A 24,814-nucleotide genomic window follows, 5' to 3' on the forward strand; every position below is an offset into this window, starting at 1 on the left:
TCCACCCTCCTTCTTGCTCATATTCTTCTTTCTCTTCCCCAGGCAGGGTATCACTGATACTGCATTTAACACTTACTGGCTAACTGGGAAATGTAGAACTGTGCACTTTGTTATGAGAAGAATACTTGGAAATGTTTTATCTTACCTCTCTGTATTGCCCCCCATCAGATTGGAAGATTCTTTGGTGAAATTGATCCTGGCCTGATGCGAAACCTGATTAACATGTCCCTGTATGCCTTTAACAAGTCGTATGACTACCAGTCAGTCTGTGACCCCGAAGAAGAACCAAAGCAAGGAGCTGGACTTCGTTCTGCTTATGTGGTCAGTAGTCCCATGTGCAGTGGCTGACAATCCATTGAAAGTCTTTGTGTGTTCATACAAATAAAATAACCTCTTTTGGGGTTTTTTTCCAGCCTACAATAACAGATATTTTGCAACTTGGATGGTGGGCTTCAGCAGCAGCCTGGTAAGTACAAGAGTGTAGGAAATCTCTATATCCAAACTATAATTGTTCAGTGGTTTGAAACTCTATTTGGCTTGGATTTTTTCCTCCATGAAAGTTCTCTAGACCCTTTGTTTCTGCAGTTTCTTGTCATGAAAATTCTTAGCTATGCCTCCAAACATGACTGTTTTGTCAATGGTTCAATTCAAACAGTTCAATTCAAAACTGCTTTTGCCAGGTTTTATGGGTGTGTGTTCTGACTACAAAATCAGCTTCAGGATGGAGAGTTTGGATTAATGATCTACATATCATGGGCAGTTGTGATGTCTAAATTATCAGATTTTGAATTATTAATCACTTGGCTCCCTATTTCAGAATATCATTTTTGTCTTTTTCTAGCAAGAAGTCTTAAGAAAATCAATGTTTGCTTTTCAGTGAATCATTTTACAAAACACATGAATCATTTGGGTTGGAAGGGATCTTTAAAGGTCATCCAGTCTAACTTCCCCTACAATGAGCAGGCACATCTTCAACTAGATCAGGTTGCTCAGAGCCCCATCACACCTCACCTTAAATGTTCCCAGAGGTGAGACATCTCAACCTCTTTGGTCAACCTGTGCCAGTGCTTCACCATCCTTATTGTAAAACATATCTTCCTTGTATCTAGTCTGCATCTTCCCTCTTGTAGGGAATCTATCACCCCTTGTCATATTGGAACAGGCCCTGCTATAAAGTTTGTTCTCATCTTCATTCAAAGCCCCCTTTAAGTACTGAAAGGCCACTATAAGGTCTCCTGGGAGCCTCCTTTTATTCAGACTGAACCCCAACTTTCTCAGCCTTTCCTTATGGCAAAAGTATTCCATTCCTCTGATCATTGTTGTGGCCTTTGTCTGGACCCACTTACAGGCTCATGTTTTCCTGTGCTGAGGACTCCAGGGCTGCCACAGTACTCAGGTGGGGTATTTTACCTTTCTCAGGCCATGCCAATTGACGCTCATTTCAGCTACATTGCACCCTTGGAGACTGGTCCTTTTTTCTAAAACCTCATGATACTTTTTTTATTTTCCTAATAATAATTACTAAACTGGAATAAATTGCCTCCTTTATGAAGCTAAGAGTTAAAATACGTAGCAGCTGAAGAAACCTACAGTAATTTTCTCACAGAAGCACTATGAAGAGTGTATGTTGTTTTTTATTGTTGGTTACATTTAGTTAGCAGGAAGAGAAATAATGTTGGTTTTCTTGGATAACAGCAAGCCTCAAAAATTGAAGATGGGCAATAATCCAGAAGAGTAACTTGAGTTCTTTTCAAACAGAGAAACTTCAGTTTATCAGTGTTCGAATCAGACTCAGCAATCTGGTCTCAATTTAGACCTAAGGTTTATTTTGTGTGATGTTTAACTTGAAAGCACAACATTAAATTACTTTACTGTAGCCATGTTTTTAATGGAATCTAGGTCAGAAGCAGGCAGAGAAGGCCATTAAGCAAAGTGAGAAGGGATGACCAAAAAATGGATTCAGTGAGGCACCTGGCAAAAGCAAGTTCAGGGAAATAAGAGAAACTAGGTTGTTAAAGAAAGCTCTAGTGTTTCAGGGAAAAGATGTGGGATAAAGGTGTGAGAGATCATTTTCAAAATTTATACAGGATACATCAGCATTTGGTTAAGAGAGTACATATCATTTCTCCTTCATGCTCCTTTAAGTCAGGAGATTTAGGACTTTTCCCAGGCTGCCTTTTTTGTTCAGTTCCCTATAAATTCTGAGGTAAGCCATTACAAAGGATTACTATTTTCTGTCAGTAAATTGCATCACTATTGAATAGAATCAGGTCTCTTCTGATCCATAACTGCTCTGTGCTGTTCCTCTGATGATTCAAAGCACAAAGTCGTGGATGTGAGTGCAGAACTCCTTCAGGGAATGCCTCCATAGGGAATGTGTCAGGCATATTCAGTTTATTCACACAGGAATAACTCTCAAAAAGGAGGAAAAAACTCTCAGGTTGAATGAAATTATACCATCCCTTCTCCCTACAGAAAAAGTGTTAAAACAGAATGAGATGAGAAGAGATTGGATCATATTTGTGGGTAGAAGCAAGCTTAAAACTTGACAACTGGAAAATTCAACTTAGGAAGGTTAAGGAGAAGCAGTGAGTCAGAGAATGTACCTGTTGCTGTTCCTGTTTTGACAGGCTGGTAGACAATGTCTGTCTGTGTGGCAAGCTGGTACCTACTTTCAGTAAATAACATTGGAAAAAATGCTATCATCAGTGAAGAAAAAATTAAATAAATGGAGCTCTTTAAGCTTAAGTATTTTGGCAGCATATCGGAAGAAAATGTAGTCCATACCTCAAGAGCAAGGATAGACATGACTTTAAAAGTCAAATGTTACATTAATGTTTTTTATAACATAAGATTCCAGTGTTGATCTCTTTCTCAGAAATTTAATGAAACTTAATCAGTGAAAAGTATCTAATTCAGGAGCATTTTCCCTGTGTTAAAGAGTTCCAGTTGGTTTAATTTATAGAGAAATACCAACATGCCTCTTCCACCTCCCACAGAGGTATAAAAGGGGGGCATGGATGGTGTGATAACATTTCCCTTATGTGAGTTGTTGGAACACATTACAGAAAATCTGAACTATAGAATAAAAGATTAGTGTGAAAGACCTGTGAGAATGTGGGAAAAGAAAACCAGAGTCAAACTGGAAGGTTTAAAGAAACACAGCTTTGATAACTGACAAAAGCATAAAAACTATTGTTAATAACTTATATTTGAATAGATTTTAAGTATCCATTATGATACAGAAAAGAAAAAAACCTTTAAAAATAAATATATTGTCTTTCTGTGTTCAGGTCTATCTTACAGCAGCTGTTTTTGAGCTTGACTTTTCCACGATTCCTTGAGGCAGGTAAGTCAAAAGAATGTTAAAGAGTCAACTTTTGAGTGAAGCAGAAGGTAAGAATCTAGGCCAGGGGACATATTTGGGTCTCCCCATTATGTCTGTGACTTAAAAATGTTGTTTGTTTGTTTTTTTAATCATTTATTTATTTATTTTATATCAGCTGATATGGAAGATGATGATTTTGGTGCTGCCCTGCCTAAAACAAGCTGTATCACTGAGCAAACTCAATATTTCTTTGAAAACAATGATAAATCCTTTGGTGGGATTGTAGACTGTATAAACTGCTCCAGGTAAAATTTCTTCAATATAAGTAATAACGTTGTGATTTTTATTTATTTTACAAAAGATAAGGACTCTATTATATAGAGAAAAAATACTTTGGATTAATTTCACAAAACTTACATAAGAAGGACAGAGAAGAAAAGAGGCAGGCAATTGCATTCTCTTTTTATTCATTTAGAATTAATTTTAATTTTAATCATTAAAGAATTCAGTCCATTTTTTTTTTGTTTTATAGTCTGTGCTCCATGAAGATTGTATTTTTTCTCTGACATAATTTGTTTTCTTTTAATTTATTATGTCACTTTAAAAGCATTCTGCAGTATCCCAAGGGATATGATCTTCTTTAATCAGAAGTATCAGAATTTTTGACGGTCAAGAGATTATGCAATTTATCTTCTAATTTATCTTCTAGTTGATAGTGCTCATGATTTAAAAGCTATGAGTCTTAAAAAGCAAGCAAAGGTATTCTATTTTATTATTAAAATAATTACTCACCAGACACCATAAGGAGGCCTATTGAAGATGATATTTATTATGCATGAAAAAAATGGTATACTTCAGAAACATAACATCTTGGACCTAGATCTCTGTTTCATACAAGAGCCTGCTGGAGTTTTGTATACATTTTGTGCTTCTGAAAACATCTTAGAAATTAGAATTAATAGCCAGATTTCAAACAAAAAAAAGGACAATATTTCAAGCCAGGAAAGAAAGAGAGAACTTTGGAGAAAGGTGGAGAGAGCCAAAACACGCAGACATTTTTTCCACTTCCTTACTTCCTCCTCCATGTTGCTAGTATGCATTTGGTTTATTTATAAACTGAAAACAACCCTTCTAACTTAAAGACCTTTTTGCAGAATTATATGGCCATAAAAATACAAAAAATACACATCCAATACATGCCATTAACAAACCCTATGCTTCTCTCTCACTCTTCTTACAGAGGAGGTTTATGTTTTGGAGTTTTGTTTGTTTGTTTTTGTGGTTGGGGTTTTTTTCAGTGTTAATTGATGCTGAACTGATGTTATTCCTCAGTGCAGCTACTGTGGTAGCAGTACAGAGCTAGCTATTAATTCAATTAAAGTCATTTTATGCTCTTTTCCATTTTTTCCACTAAGAAGTCTAGTTGAAAGAGGGTACGATGGAAATGTCAAAAGGATTACAAAATTTATTTTAAATGTTTCTTACTGTTTGTTAATGAAAAAGATAAACAGAAGCAGGCAGACTAAATCTGTGAAGCTGGATTATTTTAATCCAATACTGTATGTCCTTCTCAAATATGATTTTCCTTGCTTCATTTAAACATAGGTTTTTGTTGGCTTTTTTTGCAGACTTTATCATGCAGAGAAGATTTCAAACACCAATCTGGTGTTCATTATCAGTGACAGCCAACTCCTGTGTCGTTCCTGTGACCCAAAGCCACTGATGCAAGCGGAGAAGCCGGGTATCCTTTAAAAATAATGTTATTTAGTAGTGTGGATTGATTTTTGGCTATGGGATACTGGGATATATTTGGGGAGAAATGACTCCTACGTTATTACCATGGTTCATGGTTGCCACTGGAACACTTGAAGTAGCAGGTATTTGTGGATGGTATCACAAATCATGTGAAGCAGCAGTCATTGAGGTAGAGAGCAAAGCTGTTATTTGTGAGAACTTAGACAGAAATGGGCTCACAGGAACTTAATGAAGTTTCAAAAAAGCAAATGGGCCTTTGTCTTGGGTCGAGGACAGAATAATTGCATAGCTGGACAGCACAGGGACAGAGTAACAGAAAGCTTTGCAGGAAAGAGCTGGAGGTTGATGGTGGGCAGGAAGGTGACCATGAGTTGGCACTGTGCCTTGCAGAAAAGTGGGCTGGTCACATCCTGGGCTATGACAGCAAGAGAGTAATCAGCAGACTGGGAGAATTGATCCATCCCAACCCTTCAGCACTGGTGAGACCACATCTGGAGTGCTGTGTGCTTCCCAGGACTGCACTGGCATACAGGAGGAAATCTAGTGAAGGGCCACCAAGGTGATTGGCATCAAGGAGCCCAACCAAGGAAAGTCTGAGTGTCCTGGGTTTGTTCAAACTTTAGAAAAGACAATGCTATGTCTGTCTAGAGAAATAACAAAAAAAGGGACAGGATAGGAGTGTTTGGTCATGAGAAGTTGAGATGCTGCACTGTTGGTTAGTTGATGAACGCACTTTAGTGTGTGCTCAGTGTCAAAGACAAGCTTAGTTCTTGTGGTAACTGCATTAGCCATTAAAGGCTAGAGTTCATCCAGCTGCTTAGAATTCCTTCAGAGCTGGCTGGAGACAGGTGGTTTACGTGCTAGGCTCTTGCAACACAAACATTGAAGTTAAAAGCATGTGAAAGACTGTTTTAATTTACAACCACCTTCATGCCAATCTCTCTGCTTTAGCCTGTTCACTGCAGTAGATACCTGTAAGTGATGGTGATGGAAATACATAAAACGAACATTCACATTCTAGGCCAGGAGAAAATCACCTCAGCCATTCTCTTCTATGTAGGCTTGAGGACAGGTGCCAGAAGCGGTAAATCAAGCCAGAATTTTGATTACTGTGGCAGAACAGGGAAAACAATTAGTAATACCTCTGTCCACATCAGGAAGTTAGTTGAGACAGCCTCTCCCACTCCTGAAAGAAAAGCAGATGGTGGTACAGATGACTGTGTTTCTTTGGCACAAGCAATGCATTCATTGCCACATTAATAAAACAGGAATTCCATCTACGCTTGGGCTGAAAAGGAAGTTACATTGGGGTGTCATCACATAACTATGTAAACACAGCCTAATATTCTTCAGTCCATGACAGTTTGATTAACTGTTTCCACTGTCTGAATTTATAGACAGCACTCACTATAGAAAATGAAACATGATGAATGGGAAAGGGCACATGACTTGCATTTCCCTGTGGAACCCAAAACTACTAAAAAGCAGCAAATGACCTAAAATGGCAATCAGAACAGCTGGGTGGGCTTATATTGACTAAAGGAACTATTTTATTTTTATTCAACTATGCAGTACTAAGCTATTCCCTCTCTTCTGTAAATAAGGTACATAGTAAAATGCAGATGTACCATAACATCACCCAAGCAGACAAAATGACCTTTGGGTGCTGTTTAGATGATTATTATTACACTTTGCTTCCTTTTGGCTGGTGCAGCTTTGCTTATGAACAGTCTCTTAGAATATTTTCGTGTTTCAACTTCCTTTTCAGTTGAGCCACAGCAGAGAAAAGGGGAGGGGAGTCTAATAACATCTGAATGAAGGCAGATACAGATCTGTAGAAATAACCCCCCCATCATCTTGCCTTCTGTTCTCTTTGGCCTCTCCACTTGTTGCACTGAGGTTGCTGCACTACTCGTGGTAGTACATGAACAGGATTGTTCCAAGTGTAAATTAGAGCTGCAAAAATACATTCTGGCACTCGATTTTTTTAATATGTGTGCTACCTGGAGTGGAATTAAAAAAGCTTAACATACTCAATGGTAATATAAGCAGGTTTCACCAGAAGGCTGTTTTGCAGTTTGCCATACCCATGCCTTTCAAGTCTGCTGCAATGACCTGTGCCCCACATTAGCTAGTGGCACATGTGAAGTACAGTGTGAAGGACTAACACCAGCAATTACAGATTTCAGAGAAGTGAGCTAAAGCAGTACCTCATATATTCAGTTAGCTAATTAATAGCAGGTCATTTTTCCCCTTTCTCTCCTGCTGTTCTGCTGGTAGTATGGACAGGATTTTCTGTCTCCCCTCATCACTGAAATGCTAATGGGATCTCAGTGGTTTACTACAAAGCCTACAGCAGCATGATCTTTTCTATATTTGGGGTAATACAAGTGTTCCCATGATAGAACCAGTAGCTTTTATAGGCTTTCTCTGCTACTGTATATGACATTACTTTTCCAAAGATTCCTTGCTTTTACTGTGTTTCTTCATTATAGCAGAGTAACCCAGCGGTAACATAATCAGCACCATTGAAAGTTTACTGCCTTATGAAACATTATCTGAAATATTTATGCAATGATAAAAAAAATGCGGAAAATGTTAAAGAACTCATCTTTTATTTTATTTTTGTTTATGGTTCTGAAAATATTCTAAAATATTGTGTGTTCATTTTCTTGATTATATCAGTGTAAAAAAGAAAAGTATGTAATTTTGATTTATCTAAATGGTTGGGTAGGTTTTCTTGAATCGAAGCAAGGAGCTGTGAATAGTGATGTTTATTTCAGCGCTCTCTGAATTAGCATAAATCTTGTCTTCTGCCATGGAAAAAAAAAGCAAACAATATTGATCCTGCTCATGTACAATGCATGAAAAACAGTGACACTCCTTAACCAGAGAAACAGATGAAGGGCCAAATCCATGTGAAATGGTCAAACAACCTAGATACAGAAAGGGTCCTGAAATCTGTTTTGATGAAGCCAAACAGGTAAAATTGAAGTTGTAAGACTTTAAGACTATCCTTACAAACAATTGTAGAGCAGCTTTAGATGATCAGTGGAAACTGTATTTAAATGTACCTTGGTGCCTAGTAACCTTTTTATCACTATACATACTGTTCACTCTAGACCATAGCCACTCTATTTCAATTAACATAAACTTAACAGCTGCTTTCTTATCTGCCTTTCCTATAACCATTGCACTTTCACACATGATTCCCACTAAAATATCATCAGTGAGCGTAAAACTGTTGGTCTCTGTACAGTGCTGTGAAATTCAGCTCTTCAATGATTTGCACAAGAATATTGTAATCTTGGGTTAGAAGTAGTATTTTTATATAAATGTATCCAAATATCACTTAAAGTACTGCTAAATTACTAAAAATGTTATATATTTTAGGATGTTATTTCTAATTCTGCAAATTGTACTGCCCTTAGGTCATGATCTTAGCAGGTTTAAAAGTGCATTGCTTTACTGAAATCAACAAAACTATGCTTTTTGGTACTTCTGTGTTGAATGCATTAGTTTTGAAAGAGAAAAATTATAACTGTGCCACATATCTAAATTATTTTTAATATCCTTTTTATGTTACCATTCAAAGATACAAAAGAGATTATGCTGAATTCAAGTTGTTCAGAAGAAATTTCAAGACAAAAAAGTACTGAAAAAGGAAGCTCCTCTTCCTATTATTAGATACAATAAAAACTTTAAACATGCATTTTTAATGCCTCATGCAATTTCTGTAATTTTTGCAGTGGAAAGATTGTCTTAAACCAGTGCACTTAGTTGGCTATAACTGCTGTATACCAAAATTTGTTCCAGTCCGTTCTCTGCTTTTCTTGTAATGAGGCACAATTACTGAGACGTCAGTAGTATTTTAAATGTTTAGAGAACTGGTGTTCAATGCATTTTTCTAGTAACCAAATTTTATTTTCAAAAGGAAGTCTTCTTACTGGCCAACAAAGTTTAAATAAAGTTGAAAACCCATTCAAAAGCTATCCAGCCATTGTAAATAATCCAAGCCATCCTGATGTGATTGTGTGTGAAAGTACAACTCTTGCTCACTAGCTTGATGTGCTGATCAGTGTGTAAGTCATGTGTTTTGTAACAGTGGATTGTTTTGGTTAAGTTTATTTGCAAAATTTGCTGTGAATCTCTTGCTCTTGGGTGGATGCTTTCACATTAACTCTGCTAACTGCCAGCAATCTGCATGATATCTCATCTTGTATGTCTTTTTTTCTGTGTTTTCTTTCCTTTCCTCTACTTGCTACTTTGCCCGTTATTAATAGGATCAGCCTATATGCACAACGAGTCGTGCCTCTGCCATGACGTCCGCTCCTATCTTCATTTTTCTGCAAGTTTTCATGTGGTGTGGATGGTCAGTTACTTTCTCTAATTTTTTGTTTTGTTCTTGGCTTAAAAAATTAGCAGACTTTTCTACTTACTGAGCATACAAAAGAAAACAGAATTAAGTGAGTCCCAAAAGCAACAATCTGGAGTAAATTACTGTTGCAATATTAAGGGAAATTAAAAAAGAAAAAAACCTGTCTGGAGCCTTATAAATCATAATTAGTAAACACTATGGCCTCTCCCACAGAACATACAAAGACAGGGGAACCTGTTGAGTTTATATGGTTCACTCTTTGAAATCACACATGTAACAGCTTGAGTCTGCATCCTTCTCTTCTGAGCATTTTTCCCTTGTCAAAAGGAACAGAAGAAGAAAGTTTTTTTCACAGAAACAAAGATACAAAGCAAATAGAAGAGACATCATACCTGTGAGAGTAAAGCTTCACTTAGGAGGTGCCAAGCATGAGTGTTATTGTGTGAGTGTTGCTATTGAGAAGAGTGAGGAGTTTTCACTGCATTCAAATGAACACAGCAGTTAATGATGGAAGATAATGGTGTGCATCCAATTGGAATTCAGTAAAATAATATTTCTTTACTTCTTAATTTTTGGTGACCTAAACATATTAATTGCCTGATTACAGCAGAAGGTGAGGTATATCTTCTAATTAACGCCTGCATATTGACCAAGTGCAGACTCTGGGGTTTACAAGTAAAGCCTTGGCAATTAGATTGTGTTGCATTTGATGGTGTGGGACTGTGTCATGTGTTACTGTGCAAGTGACATATCTGCAAGAGAACTGCTGATCTAAAGAGCAAAAAAATGTGTGACTGAAGGGGGTTCTGATCAGCGCTGTTCTGAAAACCACTAGAGGGAGATACTCACATGTCTATCAAAGTAAAGCAAACTGAGGCAGAACTGAAAGCTTACAGGGAATTTTTCAAAGTTAGTATCATGAAATATTGTAATTAATTGAAATTTAGAACAGTCATTTTCACAGTCATTTATAATCTTTCCATACTTAAGGGAAAATTAAATTAATATCTTGTTATACCAATATCTCTTGAACATAAGTGAAAAAACAATCTTTAAATTCTGTTTAACAGTTTATTATTTGAGTAATTTTGAAGTTTCTTATTCTGTATTTAAATGATGACATTTCTTGCAAACCTAGGAACTTGCACAGCCATGGCAGAAGATTGTAGGGAAAGGTGAAAGGCCTTTCTTTAAGCCAGTAGTATTTCACATTAAAATCTAGATTAACATCTCATATTCTTGCTCATGCAATTTGCTCTGCACATAGCTTTCTTTAATTAAAAAGCTACTGTCCAACGTACATAAAGCAGCAGAGACTCACCTTGAACTGAATTCTTTATGCCCAAAATGTACTTTCTACTTAAGGTGGGAAACGCACAGAATATATTTTTAGCTGATAAGCTTTTGGCAGCAGAAAGTTACAAAGGTAATTTTGTTCCTCCATCTTGTTTTTAATAACTTTCTGATTTTGGAAATGGGTTGTCTCTGGACATTAATCTGAATAGTTATATTAAATCACTGAAGCCAGCACTGATACAATCCAGCTGATCAGGTTTTTTTACTTTTCATCAAGGATAACAAAATAGTCATTATCACTGCCTCAAAAGGCTTTCTCTTATTTTGTACATGCACACTGGTTTTGGTTGCCATGCCTGAGAATAAAGGAAAAAACTGTACAGATTTTTAGCCCCCACTGGGGATGTCTTACTTCCATCAGCTCCCAGGTATGTCAGTGGGAGCTTTGAGGGTGATCAGCAGTCGAGGCCACTGGATAAATCTTGGTGGAATTGCCTGTGTCCCCAGATCTTGATGTCCTGCACTGCTAAATCTTGGTGGAATTGCCTGTGCATGGGGGTCTGAACACCTTTGACAGCTTTGTCTGGTAGTCCAGGCAAAGGAGGGTAACCCAAAATTTATGAATGACCATGTATTGAAACTTGAAGTGACTCTTGAGTAAAAGCAAAGGTGTTCTCCATGTAATATGAAACATTTAAAATACATGCTTATAAAAGGTATAACTCTGATGTAATCAATTGGTATCGAAGGCCAGATCAGAAGCTCTTTGGGCAGATGTTGTTTTACCCTTTTATATGTCAGAATAGCACAGTGGGTTCTGATGAATTATTATAATTTAAAAACAAACTGTTAGTACATTAAAAAGTTATAGTACACTTCTAAAGGAGTAACAAGTATGTTTATAGCCTTAGCATATACATGTATATCTGTATTTATAGTTCCTAGTGTATTTTTAAAATTTTGGACTGGCAGTGTCTTCAAGGAAGTGCTGATATATAGCAATTATTCTGTGGTTTTGATACTTACCAATGAAGGTATGGTTTTATAAAAGAATTAATTTCCATTCTGAAAGTGCTGAATAATTTTCATAGCATGTGATGCTGTAAAACTGCCTTATCTAGAGCTGTGATAGTAAGGCATGACATGAAGGAGATGACATTTGGATTTGATACTTCTCTACCTTAAGCATGCAAGGGAATTCAATGTGATTAATGTGAGAAATTACTCACACTTCTGGTGGCTTACAACAGTTCTTTCCAATTTCTTTTACATTTCTTTCTCTCTTCAAAGAGAATTAATATGCAGACGTAATTTTGAAGACAACAAAGAGAGGACATCTCCACTGGTCTGTTATTCAGGATTTGTGTGATTAATGTCATGGGCTGGAAAATTTCAGTGAAACTGCTTAAAAATACTTCAGTGTCTAATTTTACTGGAAGAGGTAAAGATAAGATAGTGTAAAGAGAGGATAAAGTGATGCTGTATATCTTTCTTATAAGATACTTCAGAAGAAATCTCAAAAATAACATTAACATGAAACAGTTGAAAAGTTTCCTTAAAGCTCAAGAAGAGGGAAAGTGTTTTCAAAAATGGAATTTGGGGACCATTCAAAAGTGACATTTATCTCAATCTGGTTTTAAATTAGGGATGGAATCCCACTTATTTCTAGGGGACCCTTGATTGTTTTGATTCATGTAAATAAACACATAATCAGATTTTCTCCCCTTTTTATCTATTTTATTTTCCTTGAAAGTATTTTCACATGTTCTGTAATTTTGACAAGAGTGAAAACTCAAAAGAAAATTACAGAGTGAAATTCTGAAAAAAATTGATTTAGATTGAATTTACTGTACCTTCTTTCCCACTACTATTTTTGTCTTAGCTTAGAACACGAAATAATTAACTCATGCCAGAGACAATATTTAGAAATTTTTCTTGGCAGAACTGCTGGTTTACCACTGCAGATTGGTCTACAAGCCTCAGACATTTAATGTGGTTTTGATCAATATGTTAAAATCTCACTAACCTTGAAAGAAGTGTAAAAACCCTGTATACTTTTGTATAGTGCAGTTTAATAGTGTCGTTCATAGTAAGAAGTTGCCTCTCCATGAGGCTTCCAAGAAATTCTCTACTGTTGTGAATTGTGAATCCCTTAAAAACTTCTCTGTGTAGTTTTAGGGAGAGGGAAAAAGATACTAAAATACTTCTTTTCAACCCAATAGGAATATTTCATTGTGTGACTGATGAATGTAACAGTAGTTGAGAAATTGTGGTGTAGTTAGAAAAATCTCAGATCAAGTAGAAATGGACAGCAGAATGGAGGGTGTTTTCAAGTACATATGGTGGTAGGATTAATCTATGAAGATAATTTGCAATATTTGGTCTAATGCTAGAAGGTGTAAGATGAGTCCAGTATAATTCTGTATGTGGAGGCCTACTTGCTTTGTGTCCGGACTAGATGCCATTTTCACTATAAAGGAATTTTCCCCTCATATTAAACACAATTTTGTTTAAGACCTTCATTTTACTACTTATACTCTCCAGACATCTCCTGTCTGTTGGAAATTTTAAATCTGCTGCTTTGCTTTCAACTCTTTCATCAAAGATGACTCTTCTAAGTAATTTCAGTGATAACAATAATAAATACCAAGAGGTAACACTGAGTGCCTTTCGCTGAATTCATGTTAGAGGAAACCTTTACAGATAATTCTGTTTTTAATGGTAATCACTGTGAGGAAGAAGCAACAGAGTTATTTTTAAGGACTTTAAATAGAAATAAAGCTGCATGACAAGATACAATGCAGATGCAAATAGTGACAGAGCCAAACTAAATAAACCAGAATGTTCAGTGCATCTTGAAATCTTAGCATCCTAGTCCAAATCTGGTACAGCAGAGTTCACTTAGGACTCCTTGTTGACCAGAAAACTTAGGAATTTTGAACTTGTAGAGAGCAATCAACTAAGAAGAAACAAAAAACCAAACCAAAATAACGACAAAAAGCAAAACAAAACAAAAAGCCAAAGCCAAAATTATACAACCAAATTGTAAAGCTAACACAGGACAGAGTTATGTCTGGAAAACACTACTGTTAATAAACAATGGTGGCCAACATGAGGTATTTGCTTTAGGACAAAATGAATTTTTGTTTCTTTCTAAGGAAATTGAATGCTGATTTGGGTTTTTTTTTGGGCTTGGGATTGTTGGGGTTTTTTTACATCCAAGTTTCTAAAGGAGACTCTTGGTGAATGCTGTAACTCCTGATAATGTACTGAGTCTGCTATGTCTGCTTTATCTGATTTTCCATATTTTTCCCAAACTGTTTTGGAAACCTACCAGCTTAAAAGAATGCATTGTGTGGAGAATAAATAACATTAAGGTTCTCACCCATTAAAGCTGGTATAAAGAACTCATTGAAAGCCTTTGCTATGCCCTGTAATTTCCAAATTCTGTCTTTACACCTCTGTTATGAAGGAGTTGCCCTAACATCATTGGTTTTGTGCTTTTGATTTAGTCAAAAATTTCTATTACCATTTCAGTGTATTCTTCAGAGAGGTTATAAAAAACCACTTTATCTCCCCTCCTGCCTTATTTCCTGTTTATATCTGATCTGCCATTTTTATGTGCTTTTTTGTTCTTGCCCATTTGAGTAAACTTGATGTCCTGCACTGCTATTCTTACAAACCTTTGCTTAAGGAAGTTTTGCTTAAGGAAACCAAAATTTGCTTAAAGAAATTTGCTAAAAAATTAAAGGTTGTTTAATGGCGCTTTCTTACTTACCCTGATTGTACTTTTTATAGACACACACACACGTCCCTCAGCCTTTTCTGGAGTATATTAAGTATTAATTGCATATGCCTCAGAGGCATGTCTGTCTGAACCAGGAGCTTTTCCTGCCTTTTGTCTTTCCTCTGCTTTCTGTTATATTTTTTTATTATTATTATTATTTCTGTGCCAACAGCCAGTCTCTGTTACTGTTCATATTCAGTTATCTATCCTTCCCTGAATATATTGCTCCTGTTCAAGAAGTTTCCCCAGTTGCTAATATACCTACATTCCTTTCCACCCACACTGGATTTTTTGCCCTTGGAGGCTTGGAATCTTTTTGGAAAATGGAAAGTGTCCATGGGTACAGAATACAGTGAAAACAAAAGACCAAATATTTTCAGCCTCCAGAGCTAACCATGAATCTCAGACTTGTCAGACAAAGCTGTGAGGGAAAAATTTTCCTGGCTTTTTAGGTACTCGTCAGAGTTGTATCAGTCTTGAGAAACAAGGTCTAAGGTGTTACAGGCTCCAGAACAGGTATCAAGTGTATTTCAGCCAGATTAATGAATAGGTCCATCATGTGAAAGGTATTGAGCATTACAAGCAAGGTGGGACCAAAGAACAGCAACTGATGGTGGAGAGGAATGAAGAAAAGTGGTGTGATTGCTGTGTGGCATAAGGAATAGTTACTGATGCATGACAGAGCGCTGCAGCTCAGAGAGAGCTTCAAACTGTATCAAGCATGTACAAGTAGTGCAATAGAAAATTTCCTTCTCATACTTGAGCACCAGAGGCAGAGAAAGGATTTTCATTCCCTTTGATCATATCTTCACCTGCAGACCATATTCATTTTATTGTGCAATCATTTGATGAAGTGGACATAAACATATTTTGGTATTTGCTTTCTAATCTTGAAAAGTTATCTGTTCTATATTTTCTCACAACAAAGTCATACTCAGAATCTTAAAATGAATGTTGCTTTAAGGAATATAGATGGTGTTAACTTGGGCCCCCAGGTATATTCCATATTGTTTCTTGTTTGATGGTGTAAGTATCCCATCTAGTTCATAAGTGTGTGCTCTAAACCTTGAAAGTATTTAATCCTCCCATGTTTTTAGTTAAAGTAATAATGTCACTCTTTTTATCAAAAATCAGAGGAACTTACAGGAATTGTTTTACTGCTATTTTAGCAAAATAACATATAAGACCAAAAAGGATGCTTCGATGGTAGTTCAAAATATTGAAAACTAAACTGTAGGTTACTTCTCAAGCTGCTTCACTGTAATTAATATTAAATGATTTCTACTCTTCTTGTCAACAGGAAGATTCGGCTGACTGCGGTGGGGCCTCTGGTCTGAGTCCATCACTGTGGTCTATGGTAGCAATTCAGTTGGTCCTGCTTTGGCTGTTATCTGGCAGCAGACACTGCCAGTTATGACCTTGCTAAACCAAAACCTGCATAACTTAATCGAGACCTGGCCAAAACGATAGCCTCAGTTTCATTTTCGAAAGGGTCAGCTAAGAGACAGCAGCAGAACAGCAGTGCTCGTGTCTGGTTATCACGCGTTGTGAGACTCATCGAGGCACCACGATGCCTGCATGTTGGAGTGTCGGATCCTTAAACGTGTGTGAATGCTGCATCATCTACATCCAAACAGATTTCTGTACGTGCCCCGTTGGGGAAATCTAAAACCTTTTGTTTATTCATTTGTTTGTTGTTGTAATCTTGATGACTTCATGTAAAAGGGCTCCCCTAACAACGGCTTATGTATATGATTTTCATTTCTTTTAAGCTTTGGATATCTTAAAGATTTATATTCTTTTACGTGAACAGTTGTTTAAAAACCAAAAAGAAAAAGGAAAAAGGAAAACGTTCTCCCCAGTATACATTAATAGCACCACAATGGCTGCTTTCAACCTCTGTTTTGTCCAAACTAGTTGAGTAAAATGAAAATATTGGCCAGTCTTTACCAGAAGTTCACCATGATTGGAATGCTTTATGATGAGTGGTTAATTCTTCCAAAATGAATCATGCGGCCAGCTAAGCTTTGGTAGGTTGATACTGTATGTATAAAGTAAGGAAGGGAGAAAACTACTGTGTTTCAAAATACAAAGGAACTGGAGAGTGTAACAAAGTGATTTTCATCTTAAACTTGGTGTCATCTGTCAGAAAAAAATGCTAATTTCAATGTAATATTCACCTCCTTTTCACAATGCAGTTACATATAAAGCTAGTAGAAATTCTTCAAAGGCTGAAACAAAAATGCTTGTGAATAAAAAATGTCTTTGTGATATTTGAACGTTGGTTTCCAGGGGTATTTTGCATGATGATGATGATGATGATGATGATGCTATATTATTGTTTTTCAGTTTGTTTTCTTTGATGGTAGAGTATAGTTCATTGAAAAGATAACAGAGTGATTCTTGTATTGTGTGAGAAATTGAACAATGCAATGTGTTGCAATCAAATCATATTAAATTATATTATGAAACAGAGCTCTGAATATACTGTGCAATGAAAAAGCTGAGAAAATAGGGTAAATATAGCTATTGTAATGAAAGAGTTGAGGTGGATTTTTTACAGAATAGTGATCTCACATGAAAATCTGTGTACAGATATTTTAAGAATATAAAAATCAGATTTAACACATTTATTTTTGGAAGTATATGTTCTCTAAGGTTCATATCAGGTTCCCTCTTTGTTTCCTTCATATAAGCCCACCTATAATTTTAAAACTTCTGCTGTTGCTATTTATTAATGGAAATAGCATATTTAACAGCAAAATGACCTGGTTGCTGCAATTGGAAAAAAGATAAACAAATGGGGAGCCTTGAATCTATATGTATGCACATTGATACTTGATTGTGAATAATAACTCTAGAAGTTGTTTTTATACAACCTCATTGGTGATACAGGTTGGTGCAGTAAATTACAATATTACAGTGTAGCATAGTGTTGATGCAAAATATGATTTGCGCTTTTTTTCCTAGTTTTCAGAACTAAACAGTATTGCAAGACAGCTAAACCAATGAATGTGCAGCTGCTGGTATTGTACAGTTCTGCTAACAACTGCAAAATGCAAATATTAATATGGCACAGTACACTAGCTCTTTTAAAAATAAAAAAATGCAAATCATTGGTATGTATATGCTGGCAATTGATTGATATAATTTTGATCATGCCAAAAGCTTAAAGAAATGATTGGGCATGCGTTAATATCCTATGAAAACTGAAGAAGCTACTCAAAGCCATGGCATGGCTTGAACGATCAGATGTCTACAGTAGTTGTACTTATGGCTGGTTCATTGTTTTTCATGTACATTGGCTCCAGCTATGTATTTTCTCATGTTTGGGAATACAGTGAGTGAAAAAAATAAATCCTGACCTGTTGTTCAGTGAAAAAAACTAGATTTAAATATATATATACCTAGCAGTGTAATGAGGTTAAAAGTACAATCAACTGTTTTGGATGACTTCAGGTCCTCCTCAGGGAAGATGAGCTAACACTGATAATAAGGGTGAAGAAAAACTTCCTTCCAGACCATAGTGCTGCAGTTCTGTTCACCCTAGCCCCAGTTACCACCCGATAAAAAAATCAGTTGGAGTGTTTCTAATGCCACGACTGCATCCAGTATCTTTCATTAATGCATCCAATTGACATTTTATGGGAGGAGTAAGTTTTCTGAGATTAGGCCAATAATTACTGCACTCACTGCCTTTACTCTGAGGTTACTTTAAATACTAGTTGGTTTGTGTTGTGCTTTTTTAATTTCACGTTAGTGTACTAAGTTTTCTATAGTTTTCACTTACCTTCCCAAAAGAAACCCTTCATGGACAAGTTGCACTGTTTCAAACACTTTGCTTATGCTGGTAGGCTATTTTCAGAGTTACTTAATAAGAATTTGATTAGAGTTTGTAAGGAGAAAGAAAGAAAGAAAGATGGCACGAATTCATGCTCTCACAGGAAACAACTGTGGCCTTTGCTTTCATCCCACTTCCCTTAGAGTGCTCAAATGTAAAAGGAGGGAGAAGCCCATGCCATGCAGACACAGAGCCCTCCTGGACAATCCAAAGAGGGAAATGACCTTTGTTCCTCTCCTTCACCCCTCTATATGACCTGAAATATGTGCTTCTATACAAACATGTAGCCTTCCAGCTAACATTATAACATTCTATATAAACATCTAGCCAACATGATACCCACTTTATTAATACTTTAGAAAGTAGTGAGGGTTTTAAATACTTTGAAATTATATATTAGAATATAACCAAGTGATGGTCAAGACTCTTTTAAAATACCCCAGTATCTGCAAAATGCAAACCAAAAAATTCAATCTGAACTTTAGCTATCTCAAAATGTGAATACCAGTCTGATAGTAATAGCTCACATGAGTAAATGCAAATTCTTGTGCAGAAGAGTATCCTTACTCTCACAGTGCATCACAGTCATCTCCTGTCTTTGAAAGGATCAGCTTGATCCTAAAATTTAAATTAAGATATTTTTAAATATGATTTACTGTAAAAAAGTTGTGGCTTCTAAAGCCAGATAAAAGGCTCTGTTGATGGTTGCTCAAATCCTTTAAATAATGCAAAGGGAACTTTTGGGACTGGTTCAGTTCACACAGAAGTCATGCAGTGTATTGTTCATCTGACAAGTAACCACCATTAAAGTTGTTACGGCATGGTACTGTGCAAAACATGATCTGAGGACTTCACATGAAAGGTTTCTTTCTAGTTTTTGCTTTTACACAACCAGCATTACTGCCAAAACACTGACCGTGGTCCATATTTGTAACAGGTTTTTAACATGACATAGCAGGTCTGATGACAAGATTTTTAGGTCCTGTACCTTTAAGACTTTAGTATGATCTTTTTCATGTTTCTAATGCTTGAGGCTTTACTGCTTAACTTGACAAAAACAACAGTGTTGCTGCCATTTGTAAGTTTTCCTACAATATTCCTTTTATTAACTAAAAACCTGGCCTTACTGGTTTCAAATAAGCAGTATCCCTTTTAAGTGACCTTTGCAACCCAAGTGTTACTTGCTGTGGTTGAGAGCTTTTTGCTGTCACTGAAGAGACATTAAGACCTTTTTTCCCATTAACACATAACAAACATGCTTAGTATGACTTAACTCCAAAATACAACCTCAGTACCGCTGATCCAAAAATTCAGATGCTAGCACACTGGTTATTAAGAAATATATTAATGCCTACAAGGCACTGCAATGCACTCGGGTGTTTTTGGAATGTCAACCTAAGGTGAAATCTTAATAATTCCTTTCCAGGATAAATTTTGCCCTAACTTCATCAGATATCTAAGCCTTTAACAAAGGCCAGATTTATTATTATTTTGTTCATACCACAATGTTAATATTGTTAATACTCATTGTACACTATTGTAAAAAGATTAAAACAAAGCGTCTGAAAACAATTCAAGACTTTTGAAAAGTTAGCCTCACCCTCTTCCCAGCTACTTGCATCTGTCCTGTTTATGGTTTAAAAGAAAAACATCATCTTGAAGAAATATTTCACTGAGGCTAAAGGGATACTGTCTTGTTCAGATGCCATGAAATTGAGATTGTGATCTGACAAAGCTGTCTTCTCTTCTTGTGTTGTATGGAATGTCTGGATCATGCTTTCTGGGATATTTTTATTGAAATGCTCAGTGTGCGTTTCTGCAAAAAAAGACTTGGTTGCTCTTACAAGGCAAGCAAGTCTTTCTCCCTTTTCTTGTGTTCTCTTGACACTTTTGTGGAACTTGACAAGCCTGGAAAAAAATAATTTTTTGTAAAAATTTGTACAATAATGTTATAAAAATTTATAATCCTAGAACTGTTGTGTTAATTATTGTGCAAAAACAGTATATTCAGAATAAAAGTTTATCATTTAAAATCAGCAACTATTTTATTGTTCCTTCTATATAATAAAAACATGCAAATAATAGCCTATATTATTTGCTACATAATATTTCTGAATTTCATATAATTATACCTAAGTGTCTGAAGAGAGAGAAGATAGTGACTTAATGCAGGTCCTCATGGGGTTCAGAGAAGGATGCACAGAAACCTTCATTTCTGTTTCATTTGTGGCTGTGAAAATTTAAAACAAAAACACTGGAAAAAATATAACCATTGAAGACTGAGGTCTGTAAAGCTCTCAGTAAAATAAGAGTCCAAGACAGCTGAAGTATCCGTGTTGTCCCAAAACAATTGCTTTTGGAAGGGTTGCCATTTGCTAACTTGTAAACACTGATGAAGTCCAAGAGTTCATTCACATGGAGAAGTAGAGTAAAATCAGATGGATCAAATCGGTCCTGCCCAAGTTGTCCCCACCTCTGACCAAAACTGAGTCATGATTCCTTCAGCTTCTGTACTGCTGCTGTTCTTAGCTAAGCACTATTATAAAAGTGGATGTATGTACCTTAATAACCAGGCTTGGGGTGCTCAGGAGGTGCTTTGCTGGTTTCAGACTTCCTGCAGGGGCACTGGCAATCTCTGTCAGAAGTGCAGGGCAGAAGGCTGCAAGTAGCAACTGCTTTAAAGCCTGATTTTTATCCTTAACTGCGAATGTATCACAGCCTAGAGAGAATGGCAGTTGTAAAATTCTGATGGATTTACTGAATCCCCGAGGAATAGATAAGAGAATAAGAAATCAAATGCAGATTTTAGTTCTGCAAAGCAATAGATCACCCATGTGGAAATGCTACAAGGCAGTGCATGACACTGCATCAACATCCAGAGATTACCAGCCTCAACTAGATTAAACATTGCTCCCTAACTACATGATTATCCCCACATGCTGAACTCACTCTATCATGTTTTCTGTAAGCTGACTGCCATTGAGATGTAGAAACAAATAAATCCCAAAAATCCCTTTCTTGTACATGTTTGGTTTAATTGCTGTATAACAATACACTAGTCATTAAGTAAAGGAGAAGGCACTCTTGGACAACACAAGGTTTTTTTTCCCCCACACTTCTGGAACTTATAAGCATATTTGACCTCATCGGTTTGATATGGGAAATGGCTGCACTGCAGTGAGATATTCTATATTCGTCCCTTGTGCAAACCAAACCAGAATGCATTTGGCCTGTCATACTGTATTATTTTGAGAGATGATTTCACATTGTCCAATGCAGATATATTGTTGCTAACCATCTACAGAAATCAAGACATTATATAGAATGAATATTACAAAACACCTTCACTGTCACATCTATTAGTCCAGTCCTCCTTGTAATGCTTGACTGAACAATATGCCCACCCTAAATGGTACAACATTTTCTCTGTCTGTGGAAAAAGACATTGAGAACAATGTCTTGCTTTCCAATGATCTCTTAGAAGCTTTTGTTCACAAAATGTACATGGGAGAAGAGGAAAGAAAAATGAGACTTGCAGGAGATTTAGTCTAAATTCTAACTGTATTTCTTCTAATTGTTTTAAATATTTAATTTCTCTCTTTGTCAGTTTGACAATATCACATTCTCAGGAGCTGATTTTTCCTTTTGAAACCCACCTTGTAATGATGTCTTCACTTTTAATAGAGCATCTGCCCCTCTCTTTCTCTTGGGGTTTTGAACCTTGATTTTCCTCTGGATGTTACAAATCTGTCCTTGACTAGATCTCCAAGTCTACATCCTATATGGTGTAGAACAGGTATTTGAACTTGCTAACAAGTGTTTCCTTTGGGGAAATGATAAACATGTTTGTTATTTGTCTCACCTAGATGCAGCTGTCAATTGTTCCTGAGTTACAGTACAGTGAACAGAGTTTAGTTGGTTGCACATGCTGCAAGGCCTAGCCAGGCTTTAACAGTCCATTCATGATGGAAGGTGAATTCTTTAAAAAGACATTTCTACTGCTATTTTAGTTGTATGCCTTTTCAAAGAGAGGAGTTAACATATTAACATAAGTTTACATAAGTAAAATCTGCATCTTCTACTTCATCCATTACTTTTTGTTAGGTTGTTTTTTTTTAATGGGTTCTTAGTGCTGCTTAGTTTGTGACAGCTGTCTTGAGAAGAAAATATGAAATATAAGATTTCAGTGGTATTCACTCTTCCTTTTCAAGAATATTTTTCAATTATTTTTTTCAGCCACTCAATTAGTTATTTCATAAACAAAACATGTGGAGTTGGAAATGAAATCTCGCTCAGAATTTCCATTTTAACTTTTGTGGCTTCAGACTCTTCTTGTGACCCAGACTCTTGTGATCTCAGCCTCCGTTCTGTGGCTTGATTATTAAAAAATAAATTTTTTGAGCATTGTAATATGTACACTACGGAAATGTTAATTAACATGCTTGGAACATTGACTAACAGCACAATGTTTTGGTATGTGTGGTTAGCATGTATTATTCCTGTTAGCTATTTTGAGAGTCCAAGTGCTGCACATTATGATATGGGTTAGTCAGTTTGCCATATAAATTCTGGGATCTTCAGGAATTAATTAATGTAAAGGAATTAATGAGCTCTAAGATAAAATTGCAGATGCTGAGGGTCTCCTCTGCCTAAAAAGATACTGTATTACCTAATTTCTTGTGGGTTGGAAATTAGGAGCATTCTCCTGTCCTGTTTGTCTATAGTCTGCACAAAAGAGAAAAGACTCCATATAATGGTAAGATTTGGTTTTGACCTCTTTTGGGAATACCAGTCTGGGAAATAACATGCAGGGAAGCTTGGAGAGCCTGAAGCTAAATTGTTTGCAGTGGGATTCACTAGGTGAGCACTAGGTGTCTGTGTTCCTGGGCTGGACAGTGGAGATCCATGATATGTAGACACGCAGTAGGGAGAACTGTCCCAGTGATCAGCCTCTGGGTGTCATTTTGCAGTTTGTATACACACCTTTCTGTTGGAATTGAGGCATGAGGGTGTTAGATCCAGAGAAGAACCAAACAGGGGAGGTATATTCATTCAAAACTTGACTCTTCTGTACTGCTACAAATCAACCTAGTTCCTGAAGTCTATGCCCCCTAAGGCAGGGCAGATGTGAAATATAGGCTCATAGCTACCAGGGAATGACACAGGCCTACATCTGCTTTAAAGGCCATTGCTGTGCAGACATTGTGAAAGAGATGCCAAACTCCAGGCTCTGAGAGGAGCTTGTTTGGTGCCTGTGGTTGGAGCACAGTCTGAGTCAACACTGAATGCCTTCCACAGAAGAGGGGAGATAGCAGCGGTGGTGAAAGGGATGTTACTCATACTTTGCATCATGTGTTCCCACATATAATATTTGTCTCAAAAGTGTAAAGTCTGGTTCTAGTCTTCCTTTAGTCTGAGAATATCTGTTCTTACAGTGGAGAGAGAATCTGAGCACTTATATTTAGAGGCAGCAATGACTTCTATCCTAGAGGCTGGATGGCTTCCTTGAATGGTCTTGCCATCAGGCTGTTGAAGATGTGTCTGCAATAGAAAACAGATAATCACCTTTAAGCATTTGTTTTCTGGTGTTTTAATGGAATTTTATTTTGGTTTTTTTCAATTGTTATTATTTCAGTATGGAATGAGAAGAAATTAAGAGATTGGTAGAACTTGAAGATGTAGAGAGTTCTGGAAAGGTTAAATATCTGTAACTGTGTGCAAGATATCACAGTTTTGTGTGTTTGGGGCCCACTTGACTTGATATTTTGGTACATAAATGCTGTATTGGGATTTGGGAGTCTGAAACTAGACAGTGTTTCTAGGACGTTTCTGAGAAGGGTGTTTCATGTCATCAATCCCTTGAACTTTCTGATTTTTAATATTATTGTCCAGTTCTAATCTAGCAAGTCATACAGTGTCAAGCTTTAAAATCAATCCTTAATTTTCAGTGAATGGAAGGTATCACCACCCACAAGGAAAGCAGCTGTGCTGAAATCTAAGCATTTAGGATTAGTAGTAGGAAGTATTATTGATCCCAGTTTTGGTAATAGTAGACTATTTATGGCTTGGAAAATGCGTTGCTCATTCAGTCATCCAAAAATTTTCTAACCCCTTGTGATGGTACCCAACTTTGCATAACCCTGTAGCTGAGGCAGTGGCATGGAAGAACAGTGGTGACAGATTGCTTGTATTTCAGCTGGACATTGCTTTAACTCTTGGATCCTGATACAGTTCATAAAGTTTCCTTTTCTAGCACCTGACTTTCTGTGTGACCAGAACTGTGCAGGTAATATGGCCAAGAGGAAAGTAAACGGTAACTAGAACATCCTGCACAGAGGGCACATCTGGCACCACATTAGTGCCTCGTGCTCTCCCCAAAGTGCACCCACCAGGATGAGGTGATTGCTGAGCAATGCCAGCACTGCCTGA

The 24,814-nt window shown here is 36.6% G+C and overlaps 1 protein-coding gene across 6 annotated transcripts in view; it reads left to right on the top strand.

The window, feature by feature from the left end:
• Positions 1-20,421, top strand: part of CACNA2D1 (calcium voltage-gated channel auxiliary subunit alpha2delta 1) — a 357,726-nt gene extending 337,305 nt beyond the window's left edge. For 3 of the 6 annotated variants that reach the window (XM_033514368.1, XM_015628094.1, XM_015628095.1), the window contains 7 exons: positions 169-321; positions 414-466; positions 3,294-3,349; positions 3,504-3,633; positions 4,957-5,069; positions 7,984-8,066; positions 15,845-20,421. In XM_033514368.1, the coding sequence (XP_033370259.1) occupies positions 169-321; positions 414-466; positions 3,294-3,349; positions 3,504-3,633; positions 4,957-5,069; positions 7,984-8,066; positions 15,845-15,961 (705 nt within the window). In that variant the 3' untranslated portion in view covers positions 15,962-20,421. The other 3 variants (XM_033514364.1, XM_033514365.1, XM_033514366.1) reach the window with 1 other exon arrangement.
• The last annotated feature ends 4,393 nt before the right edge of the window (positions 20,422-24,814 follow it).

The sequence above is a fragment of the Parus major genome, chromosome 1A (genome assembly GCF_001522545.3).
Source record: "Parus major isolate Abel chromosome 1A, Parus_major1.1, whole genome shotgun sequence".
In the NCBI taxonomy this organism is placed as follows: domain Eukaryota; kingdom Metazoa; phylum Chordata; class Aves; order Passeriformes; family Paridae; genus Parus; species Parus major.